The sequence below is a fragment of the Hypanus sabinus genome, chromosome 11 (genome assembly GCF_030144855.1).
Source record: "Hypanus sabinus isolate sHypSab1 chromosome 11, sHypSab1.hap1, whole genome shotgun sequence".
Taxonomy (NCBI): domain Eukaryota; kingdom Metazoa; phylum Chordata; class Chondrichthyes; order Myliobatiformes; family Dasyatidae; genus Hypanus; species Hypanus sabinus.
Window position 1 is genome coordinate 98669992 of NC_082716.1, and position 12648 is coordinate 98682639.

At 44.6% G+C, this 12648-nt stretch overlaps 1 protein-coding gene across 1 annotated transcript in view; it reads left to right on the forward strand.

Moving 5' to 3' along the window:
* Positions 1-770: 770 nt before the first annotated feature.
* Positions 771-12648, forward strand: part of shkbp1 (SH3KBP1 binding protein 1) — a 50401-nt gene continuing 38523 nt past the window's right edge. The window contains exons 1-5 of the mRNA XM_059984963.1: positions 771-907; positions 5911-5964; positions 7123-7168; positions 7720-7793; positions 12008-12066. Of these exons, the coding sequence (XP_059840946.1) occupies positions 852-907; positions 5911-5964; positions 7123-7168; positions 7720-7793; positions 12008-12066 (289 nt within the window). The 5' untranslated portion in view covers positions 771-851. The remainder of the gene's footprint in view (positions 908-5910; positions 5965-7122; positions 7169-7719; positions 7794-12007; positions 12067-12648) is intronic.

Sequence of the window (12648 nt, forward strand, 5' to 3'; positions counted from 1 at the left end):
AGCAACCTGATCTATAAGGGACGATTGAAGAGGCTAGGGCTTTATTCCTCGAAACATAGAAGATTTTGGGGAGATCATCTGGGGATAACGCAAGCAGGCTTTTTTCCACTGAGGTTGGGTGAGACTACAACTAGAAGTCATGGGTTAAGGGTGAAAGGTGAAAAGTTTAAGGGGAACATGAGGGGAAACATATTCACTCAGAGGGTCCTGAGAGTGTGGAATGAGCTGCCAGCAGAAGTGGTGTATGCAAGTTTGATTTCACAGTTTAAGAGTAGTTTAGATAGGTACATTGGATTGTAGGGGAATGGGGGGGGGGGTGGGCTAAGACAATTCAAATAGTTTGGTATGGGCAATATGGGCTGAAGGGCCTACTTCAGTTTTGTATTTTTCTGTGACTCTAAGGAGAACATGAGATAGAGAATCTTTGAAAGTGAGTCCATTGGTTGTGAGAATAATTCAGTGATAGGGCAAATGAAGTTGAGTGAAGTTACTGCACACTTCTCCTTTAAATCCCATCTGATCCCCTTCACAAAGAATTAGCAGATGCTGGAAATACCGTCTCCCCATCCTTAATCAAGTATTTGGTCATCTCTCGCGTGTCCATTTCTTGTCGGCCAACTTGAGCCCACTCTTTAAATATAGACAGACATTGCCCCTTTAATACAAAGTGTCTTGGGAATAAGGAAATAGTTTGATCGGCACTTCGACTGCCCAATCCAGTAAAAGAAATTTGGAGGACTGTGTCGTCATCAGGCCAATCAGACGGATGTGGGGGGTTGGGTTAAAAGTTGGCTGAGTTGTTTGAAGTAAACTTTCAGGAAGTTGCAGCGCTGGGGCTGCAAGCTGTGACTATGGTCAGCCCAGTCAGACCTGGAGAAATCATTCATCTGAATGTGGGAGGAAAGAGGTGGGTGATGAATTTTAACGCGTGATTGTCACCGTGGAGAGTGTGGGACACTCACTCTGCGCCACTTCCATTACAGTATCGCTGTTCAGCCTGCTATAAATATTTATTGTTCAGTATCATTATGTCCACCAGCAGCATATTCCTTCGAAACCCTTTTTATAATGTTCAGACAGTTAAAGGGCGAAAACTTTTTTCTATCCCCGTTCACCTCCTTAGAATGGACCAAACGTGATCTTTTTGTTGGGTGGCGTTGTAGCCAACACGGGAAGCGCGGCGATTAGCTTGTCACACCACCAACCGTCTCACTAATTTCTATAGTATCGTGGCCAAATATTACCTACAGATGACACTGTTGGAGTAATTGTGCAGACCAGAGAGAGCCTAGCCATCCTTCCTATAACGGGGCGACAAGAATGAAATGTAAAATACTCCCGATGTGGCCTAACCAACCTTTCTAAAGGTGAACTCTCAACTTCCTGACTCCTCGACAGATCACAAGACCATAAGGCATAGAAGCAAAATCAGGCCATTCAGCCCTCTGAGCCTGCCCCTCCATGGTTGTCTTATCATCCCTCTCATTCTTCTGCCGTCTTCCCATAACCTTTGTTGCCCCGACTGATCAAGAACCTCTGCACTTCCTCAAGCGTAATGAAAGATGACAGGGTGGGGTTCTATCCGCCCTGACAGAACGGTTCGCTCAATTCCCCTGCCTTCACTGCCTCTGCTCTCAGGATGAGGCTTTTCATTCCAGAATGAAGGAGATGTCCTCCTCCTTCAAAGAAAGGGACTTGCCTTCCTCCTCCATCAATACTCCCCTCAAATGCATCTCCTCTATTTCATGCATGTCTGCTCTCACCCCATCCTCCTGCCACCCAGCCAGGGATAGGGTTCCTGTTGTCCTCACCTACCACCCCAGCTGCCTCTGTGTCCCTCACATAATTCTCCACAACTTCCATCATCTGCAATGGGATCCCACCACCAAGCACACCTTTCCCTCCTCCCTACTTTCTGCTTTCCACAGAGATTGCTCCCGACACAACTCTCTTGCCCATTTGTCCTTCCCCACTAATCTCCCTCCTGGCACTTATCCTTGCAAGCAGAACAAATCCTACACATGCCCCTATGCCACCTCCCTCCCCACCACTCAGGGCCCCAAACAGTCCTTCCAGATGAGGCAATACTTCATCTGTGAGTCTGTTGGGGTTATATATTGTGTACGGTGCTCCCTGTGTGGCTTCCTGTATATCGGTGAGACCCGACGTAGATTGGAAGACTGCTTCGCTCACCAGAAAAAGCAGGATCTCCCAGTGGTCACCCATTTTAGTTCCACTTACCATGCCAATACGTCAATGTATGGCCTCCTCTCCTGTCGTGATGAGACCACGCTTAGGTTGGAGGAACAACACCTTATATTTCATTTGGGTAGCCTCCAACCTGATGGCATGAACATTGATTACTCAAACTTCCAGTAATGACGTTCCTTACCCCCCCCCACCCCCCCACCAGTCCCCAACTCCTTTTCCCTCTTTCACCTCATCTCCTTGCCCACCCATCACCTCCCTCTGGTGCACCTCTCCCTTTCTTCCATCCTTTTTTAGACGTGTGTGTGTGTGTGTTGGTTGTTCATCATTTCCGACAGTGATGTTTGTCTGTGCAGCTCATCAATTGTGTCTTCTGAGGTGACTTTGCAGTCCGATTCTAGAAAGGCATGAGTGTTGATAGTGAAGGCTGGTAAACTGTCCAGTCATTGTTGGAGCAACTGGTGTGGCCATTCACTCCTCTCACAAACAGCAACCACATCTGTACGGTGACTATTCTAGGCTCGTCTTACGAAAGCACGCCATCCAGTCTGGTCCTGAGCGTTCTGCTGAAGCTGCTCAGGTGCAATGTCAGCATGCACAAGGATGGCTTTCTCCCATGAGGCCATCGCCTGTCTCTTCTGAGGGGAAATCTGATAGAGGTTTACAGGATTATGAGAGACATAGGTAGAGTGGACAGGAAGTCTGAAGGCTGAATTTTCTAATACCAGAGGGGATGCAAGGAAGGCAAGAGCAGGGAGGTGAGGGGCAAGTTTTTTTTTATTCAGAGAGGGGTGAATGCCTAGAATGCACTGCCTGGTACAGTGGTGGAGGCAAATACATTCGAGGCTTTTAAGAGATGTTTGGATAGGCACATGAATTCCAAAAATATGGAGGGATATATATTATGTGGAAGTAGGAGAGACAGGTTTTTTTTAGCTGGTTTGGCACAACATTGTAGGCCGAAGGGACAGTTCCTGTACTTTACGGTTAGATGTTAAATGGGACTCGTTCTGAAAGGGCTTCTCAGTCAGAACTCGATGGGCTGAAGGGCCTATTTCTATGCTCTGTGAAATAAGGCAGGGGAATTGAGCGAAGGGGATGCTGTTTTTACAAGTCACAGGGTAGGAAAAGGTATAGTCCCGATAGTTGTGAGAGACTGTGGGTTTATAATAGACATCATTAGATAAACTATCTCCAGAGATAGACAAAGAGAAAAGGGAGGGAGGTGTTGGAAATGGACCAGGTAAATTTGAGGGCAGAGTAGAAGTTGTAGGCAAAGTGGATGAAGTCGACGATTTCAGCATGGGTGCCGGAAGCAGCACTATGCAGTCATTGATGTAGTGCAGGAAAAGTGCAGGACAGTCACCAGTGTCGGCTTGGAACATAGACAAAAAGGCAGGCATAACTGGGACCCATGCAAGTGCCCATGGCTACCTCTTTTGTGCGAAGGAAGTGGGAGAAGCCAAAGGAGAAATTATTTAGAATGAAGACACTTTGCTAGGCAAAACAACACCTTATCTTCTGTCTGGGTAGCCTCAAACCTGATGGCATCAATATCGATTTGTGGAATTTCTGGTAATTCTCCCCCCACCCTGCATGCCCCTTCACCATACCTTTTCCCTCTCTCACCTATCTCCTCATCCACCCATCACCTCCCTCTGGTGCTCCTCCCCTCTTTCTTTCATGGCCTTCTGTCCTCTTCTTTTATACTCCCCCTTCACCAGCACTATATCTCTTTCACCGATCAGCTTCCCAGCTCTCTTCTTCATCCCTCACCCTTCAGGTTTCACCTAGCACTTTGTGCTTCTCTCTCCCCTCACCCTACCTTTTAAATCTACTCCTCAGCTTTTTTTTCCTCCAGTTCTGCTGAAGGGTTTTGGCCTGAACCATCAACTGTACTATTTTCCATAGCTGCTGCCTGGCCAGTTGAGCTCCCCCAGCATTTTGTGTGTGTTTCAAAGGCTTCCGAGTCCTTTGCACCTCAAATTTTTCTTAAAATTTCTCTCCATTTAGAAAGTTGTCTAAGCTTTTACCAAAGTGAATGATCATACACTTTCTGACACTGTATTCCATCTGCCACTTCTTTGACCATTCTCTTAATCTCTCCAAGTCCTTCTGCAGCCTCTCTGCTTCCTCAGCACCACCTTTCTTCATATTGTCCACAAACTTGGCCACAAAGCCATCAATTCTGTCATCCAAGAATTGACAAATAATTCTTGAACTCAATCCCCTGACTGATGAAGGCCAACCCCCCTTAACCAACCTATCAACTTCCCAGCAACTTTGAGGGATCAATGGTGTTGGACTCCAAGCCTGGTCCTGCGTGGTGGGTAGACCCCGATGATAGTTTCCTTATAACTCTTGTCCTCCAGTCCCAGCAACATCCTTGTAAGTTTTCTCTGTACTCTAAAAATACATTGTCCTGCACATCTCCCTGAAACTTTCCTCCAGTCATATTTCTATTCTGGGAAATAATGTTGCTGTGCACTTAATGTATACCTCTTCTAATGTTATAAATTTCATAAGGTCTCTGCTTGAAAGATAATTTATTTGTCACCCAACATTTCCTCAGAGCTAATATACTTTGCACCTAGAACCATAAAACCATAAAACCTTTTTAAAAGTATTTCACTCAATCCACAATCCTGATTATTTCAGTTTACTGTGCACTGTTGAAGTAATGAAAATCCAGTAAGAATCACTGGTTCCATTGAAACATGTCCTCGGTTTCCAGTACGCAAACAGTTTTCAGCAACCATGAGTGACATCTTGCAGGCAGCTTACAAAACTACTGGATGCTGTCCTACTTCTGAACTGTGATCAATTGCATAATGTAATTTCCCTTTAAGAACTTTTTTTTGGCCCAGTGAACGATCTGAAGCTTCTGCGATCTCCTGGGATTCAATTTGGAATGGAACTACGGCCGTCCCTGGGGGTGGCTGCATCGATTCCCAATGGCAGAATGAAAACTTGTGGTCAGTTCCATTACTCCACGCTGATTGAAGCATCAAGCAAGACTAAAATCAATGAGGACGAGAGCAGAAAATGAATGGGTGTTTGGTGCTGTCTGCCAACACTTGATCGATCTCCACCTGGTTATTGCTGGCAGAAGGTGAAGGAGTCGTGGTTCCCATGTCCGATTGCCTCAGTGGCTGGTGGATGTGGACTCACTTCTGGTTGTAGTTTGATGCCTAATGCCCGCGATGCTGAATGTGGTTTACTATTTGCACAATTTGATCGCGGTGCTTCAGGACAGAACCGGATCTGCGGCTGTGGCCTACAGACATTGGTGCAGTGCTGACTCCATAGTAGCGGCCATGGCCATCGGCTTCACTCACCTCGGTGGCTTGTGGCTTAGACGCACTTGGGGATTCGGCGGTTTGATGTTTAATGTTCTGTCTGCTACTTGTTAGCTTTTTGTTTGTGTGATTTGTTCTTTTTTTTACATGTTTGATGATCTTTGGTGTATGGGGATTTTCTTTAAATGAGTTCCATTGTGTTTCTTTGGGGCTGTTTGTAAGGAGATGAGCCTTAAGGTTGTATATTGTATACATAGTTTGATAATAAACGTACTTTGAATTAATAACCTGAAGTTTGGTGGTTATCTATTGTAGGGTCAGAGAATGAATGCAAATCTTTTGTTAGTCCAAGGTTAGATGTAGTGACAGGTGACTGATTGCTGTATTCGAATATCTTCTATAGGTTCAGTTCCTCTCGACAAACCCTCACATGGATCCCAGACTCTTTCTTCTCAAGGTAAGTTGTACTTGCTGGTGCAGTCTGCAAACTGTTATCCAGATTGGCAGTTGGTTTAAAAATCAAAGCTTGATTCTCCCATTCATGATTTATTCAACAGGATATCATGTCAATTTTGTGGATTACATGTTAGCATGGAAAAAGAATATTTTTAATCGTAGATAGGGTCATTAAGAAAGCTTTGGCACTTTGGCCTTCATGAATGAAAGCATTGAGTACAGAAGATGAGATGTTATGCTGAAGTTGTGTAAGATATTGCAGAGGCGTAGGTTACAGTATCGTGCCATTTCAGCCACTTACCAACAGGAAAGATGTGAGTAAGTTTGAAGAGAGAAATGTTGCTGGGACTGAAGGAACTGAGTCACAAGGAAAGATTGAATAGGTTAGAACCTTATTCCTTGGAATGTAGAAGACTAAGGGGAGCTTTGATAGAGGAATACAAAATTATGAGGGATATTGGTTGGGTAAATGTAAGCAAGCTTTTTCCACTGAGATTAGTGTGGACTAACAATTGGGTTAAGGGTGAAAGATGAAAAGTTTAAAGGGAACATGAGGGGAAACTTGTTCAATGGTTAATAGGTATGTGGATAGTAGGGGTATGGTGGATTTTGGTCCCAGTGCAGATCTTTGGGAGTAAACAGTTAAAATGGTTTGGCACAGACTGGATGGGTCTGTTTCTGTGCTGTACTTTTCTTTGACTGTGAAAGGCAAGAAAGGCAGAGCAAAATGAACAAGGTAATTTTCAGATTGGCATTTCTTTCTGTGACGTGTCAACACTGATGGCCTTAAGGCCACAATCCATATTCTGACAGACCAACGTGCTGTTGGGGTCAGGGACATGGAGTTAATGCATGGGTACATATGGGCAGGGCAATGAAAGGGTCCTTGAATGGAAATTGAGAGTTGGAGCAAGGTGTGGGAGCTTGCATGATATGCACTTGAATGTGCCTTGGGGAATGTGGTGTTGGATGCGGTGAGTGTTGCTGGGGTGGAGTTTTTGAGTTGCACAGGGAAAGGGGTGGAGTGGGATTGATCTTGTGGATGTGTGATGGATGGGGATTAGGGGTATGTGGATAAAGGGATGTTTGGATCTGAATGTTAAAGTGCAGGAGATTTTTCTCTGGCCATTGAATTGTTACTGAGATTTCTGCTTCACAGCCTCCTGAGCGGACGGATCTGCAGTATGAGGGATGAAACTGGAGCTGTAAGTAAAGCTGGCATCAGCCTCAAACAGTATTAGAATAGGTTCACTGGTTTGGACAAAGAAAAGTGTAAACATTGCAACACACACAAAATACTGCAAGAACTCAGCAGGTCAGGCAACACCTATGGAAATGAAAGGACAGTCAATGCTTTGGGCCAAGACTGAGAAGGAAGGGGGAAGATGTCAGATGAAAAGGTGTGGGGGAGGGTAAAGAGGCTAGCTGGAAGGTAGCATTGGACACAATAGACGACCCCAGCAGATTTGGAAGTGAAGTGCTGTCTCACCTGGAGGATTGTTTAGGGTCCCGAATGGAGGTGCGGGTGGTGGAGAATGGGCAGGTGTAGCTCGCAGGGATAATTGCCGGGAGGGAGATCAGTCAGGAGGGACAAATGGTCAAGGGAATTGTGGAGGGAGTGATCCTTGTGGAAAACGGAGGTGGGGAGGGGAGTTCAACGAGTGTTTATTGGTAGAATCCCTTTGGAGATGGCGGAAGTTGTGGAGGATGTTGATTAAATATTGATGAGGTTTCAATGTGTTTTGTTTTGCTCTAGATTTTTATTGATCGTGATCCAACTATGTTTGGTACAGTACTGAATTTTCTTCGTACCAGAGAGCTGGATGCCAGGTAATGCCCATAGTGACTGGCAGCGAAGAGTTAAATGGCGTGAGTCAGAGATAACGATTCGTAGTCTGAAAACTTTGTTGCAATCAGAGTGTGCTGCTTGTGCGAAGGGAGGCGGGAAGGGGGCTTTGATATTTCATTCATTCTATGGGTTTTGTTGTTTCACAGATGTCTGCAAAGAGTAAGAATTTCAGGTTGTATACAGTACATATTCTCTGATATTTGAATCTAAGCATTTTACACTAGTTTTTCCTCGAGGTGTTTGTTGAAAACAGATGGCACAGTAAGGTGTGGTTGCAAACAAACTGCTGTTCTATTAATAGTCTGGTTGCTCTCTGGTCACCATTACTGAAACTTAACTTTTATTCTATTTTTAAGAATGGTCCTTTCTAAGTTGTTGAGGTGGGTGATTTGGAGCTCATATTAAACTAAGCTTGGACAACTCCATTATACCATCCCATCATCATTATGTGCCATGTCGTATAAGGTGGACGAACGTGGTTCCATGATTGTGATTGTTCTTGGGAAATGTTTCTAAGAAATTGGTTTGCCATTGCTGCCTTCCGGGCAGTGTCTTTACAAGATGAGTGACCCGCCCCCAATAACCATTCTCAATACTCTTCAGAAATTGTCTCTCTAGCATCAGTAGATACATAACCAAGACGTGATCTGCACCAGCTGCTCATACGACCATCCACCACCTGCTCCCATTGCTTCACGTGACCCTGATTTGGGGGGTGGGGGTGTGGTGGAGGTAGCTAAGTAGGAGCTGCACCTTGGCCAAGGGTGACCTGCAGGCTAGTGGAGGGAAAGAGTAGCTTACACCTCCTTTGGTAGAGATGTATCTCCACCCAGCCACCCAACATATTATTAATCATCCACAGCAAATTGCTGGAGTAACTGACTTGGGTTTTAAATTCTGTTAAGTTAATCTTGACTAAAAGGATAGTTTCAGTAGAGACCTAAAGGTGATTCAAGATCCACAGACACCAAGCTCTTAATTTTCTATGTGAACTGACCCACTGGTATTCTGTTTTAAGGGGTCAGGATGGCTAGGCCTTGTATACTGTAAATCAGCATTAAGGGAAAAACTGAATTCTTGCAACCATATTCTTCCAGGAGTATCAAATACAGGACTTATTTGTCTTATTTTGAGATTTCTGTAATAGAATTTACACTATAAGACCAGAAAATATAGGAGCTGATGCCATTGGGAGGAATGGCTACTATATCAAGGATATATTTTCCATTATGGATATAACCTCTAGATTCTTGCCTTTTCCCCATCTTCTTTCATGCTCTGACTAATCAAGAATCTATTAACCTCTGCCTTAAATATACCCAATGATTTGGCCTCCATAGCCACTTGTGGCAACAAATTCTGCAGATTCACCACCCTCTGGCTAAAGAAATTCCTCCTCTTCTCTTTTCTAAATGGATGTTCCTCTATACTGAGGCCGTGTCCTCTGGTCTTAGATTCTCCCACCATAGTAAACATCCACTCCACATCCACTGTATTGAGGCCTTTCAACATTCAATAGGTTTCAATGAGGCCACCCCTTGTTCTTTTGTCTTCCAGTGAATACAGGCCCAGGTCCATCAAACACTCCTCATGTGACAAGCCTTTGAATCCTGGAATCATTTTCATAAACCTCCTTTGAACCCTCTCCAATGTCAGCACATTGTTTATTCTCCAAATACGATCACAGTGGCTGTGTGTACTAGATACAGTAAATGGTGTTGGGACCAGACAATATCCCAGTTTATAGTACTGAAGGTCTGTGCTTCCAAACTAGGCAAGTGATCTAACAGAATTTCAACACTGGCATCTACCCAACAGTGTGGAAAGTTTCCTGGGGCTGTCCGTTCACAAAAAGGCAGAACCGATCCAACCACCTAATTATTAGCCAGTTAGTTTACACTCACTCATCAGCAGAGTTCTTGGGAATTGGTGTTGGTAGTGCTATCAACTGGCAGGTGTACCTAAGCTACTCACAGATGCCCAGTCTGGGGTTTTGTTTCTGGACTGCTCAGGTCCAGACCTCATTTCAGCCTTGGTCCAAACACAACTAGAGAGCTGAATTCCAGAGGTGAGATGCAAGTGACCAACTTGATGTCAAGCTGCCATTTGAAGAAGAAGTGGCATAGGGTGTCGTTTCAGGTTGTTGGAGGTCAATATTCCCTATCCATGACATCGCTGCAGGAGCTCCAAGTCTCCATAGACCTAGGAGTAGAGTTAGGCCATTTGGCCCATCGAGTCTGCTCTGCCATCATGGCTAATTTTGATCCCTCTCAACCCATTCTACTGACTTCTCCCCTTTGACGCCCTGACAAGTCAAGAACCTGACAATTTCCGTCTCCTATCAGCTTTAATCACTATATTGGTGACATAACTACCTTCACCTTTTCACCATGAGGTCTGAAGTGCGAATGGCTCAGTTTTATCAACAACTCAACAGATGTAGCAATCTGTGCTGGAACATTGATGTCATTTAATGTCACAGCGGTGTCAGGTAACAATTCCCTCCAACAAGACATTCCAATTACTTCCCCTTATTTTCAGCTTTATTGTCTTCATCTGTTCCAGGCATTCTGGAGGTCCACATTGACCAGGAATTGCACTAGACCTGCTCACAGTCTTGAGTATCCTGTACTGAACATCTTGCTTTATGACACCCAAGGTCTTTCTAGTATCTATTATATAAGGCAACAGTATGAACTCATCCTTGCCTACCAGCCCATGAACCTCCACGTCCAACACGTCATCCTCTAGATCCAACACATCATCTCCAAAGGAATCCTACCACTAAACGTACCTTCCCTCCCCACTAATCTCACTGCAAGTGGCCTAGGTGCTACACCTGCTGATACACTTCCTCCCTCACCTCCATTTAGGGCCCCAAGCAGCCATTCCAGTTAAGGCAACACTTCATCTGTGAATTTGTTGGGGTTGTCTGTTGTGTCTGGTGCTTTCAATGCAGCCTCTTCTACATTGGTGAGACCCGTTGTAAATTGGGGACTGCTTTGTCGAGCACCTCCACTCGATCTGCCTCACGCAGGATTTCCCGGTGGCCAAACGTTTTAATTTCCATTCCTGTTCCGACATGTTGGTTCTTGGCCTCCTCTTGTGCCAAGATGAGGCCACCCTTAATGGAGGAGCAACACTTTATATTCTGTCTTGGTAACCTCCAATCAGATGACATAAATATTGATTTTTTTCCTCATCTGGTTTAAAAAAAAATTCCCTCCCCCCTCCTCTTCTATTCCACATTCTGGCTTCTTACTATGTTTGTACTTCTCACCTGCCTATCACCTCCCCCTGGTGACACTCCTCTTTCCCTTTTGCCTGTGGTCCACTCTCCTCTCCTGTCAGATTCCTCTTTCTCCAGCCCTTGATCTTTCCCAACCACCTGGCTTCACCTATCACCTTTGAGCTGGCCTCCTTCTCCTCTCCCCACTATTTCATCTGACATCTTCCCCCTTTATTTCCAGTCCTGAGGAAGGGCCAACTGTTTGTTCATTTCTTGACCTGCTGAGTACCTCCAGCATTTTGCATTGTGTTGCTCTGAACTGTATGATAGTGTACTCTCTACCTGCCTGGGTCTGCACAGTGCTAGTAGCTCTCAGGAAGGATTTGATTACTATCTATACCCTAAATCGCCTTTTCCTCCATGCCAGTGGCTGGAGCATATTCTACCTTCAAAATGTACTGCAATTACTTACTCAAGATGTTCTGATTGCACCTCTTAAACCCAGGAGCTCTACCACCAAGAAAGTTAATGAGAACCCCTCCACCTCCAGATTTCCCTCCAAGTTATCCACCATCCTGCTGTGAACATACGGCACCAGTCCTTAATTATCCCTTGGTCTAAATTCTGGAGGTCCCTCTTCAGGAGGATTTTGGTACTTTCACCAGAAAGAAAACAGTGTTTCACAAGTCTAACTCAACATCACCTTCCTGAGGACATTCACAACTGCACATAAGTGGCTTTGCTAGCAATTCCTGAATTCGAGAGTATAACTCAGTCACCTTCCTGAGGGTACTTAGGCATGTGTGTAAATGACCACTTTGCAAATCCTGAAAATAAATACATGCTTGTATGTGATGTCCACATCAAGCAAAGTAGAATTAAACCAATGCCACAATTATTAATTGTTCCATTTATGTCTTTTGTTTAATAATCTGAAATTGAAGGATTGAATTTATTTGTTTGCAGAGATATCAATATTGGATTGCTTCGTCATGAGGCTGAATTCTATGGAATTTCACCACTAGGTGAGAAAAATGATATATTAATGTTTCTGGAAAAGTATAGGCGGAGTCCAAATCAAAAATGACCTAAGCATTCAGCCGGTACTGTGTGCCCGGGATCCAACTCAGAGTATGTCTGTGCTGGTTGGTGGTTCCCCCTTCAGTTCAGATGTACTGTAGACTCACTTGCTTTACAAGAGAACCCAAAGCTCCGTAGATATGATGGCCTGCTTCCAGCATCTGCTCCCTAGTCTTACTTCTTGTCTCACTAGCTCAAGGCACAGAATCAGAATCACGTTTAATATCACCACAATATGTCATGAAATTTGCTGTCTTTGTGGCAAAAGTACAATGCAATATTTAATAATAGAAAACAATGTCCATTCAGAAATTGGATGGCAGAGGGGAAGAAGCTGTTCCTGAATCATTGAGTGTGTGCCTTCAGGCTCCTCTACCTCCTTTCTAATGGTAGCAATGAGAACTGGACAAGTGTTGGGTGATGGGTGTCCTTAATGATGACGCCGCCTTTTTTTTTGAGGCATCACTCCTTGAAGATGTCCTGGATAATGAATAAATTCTGGTCGGGCATCCAGCTGGGTACAGGTA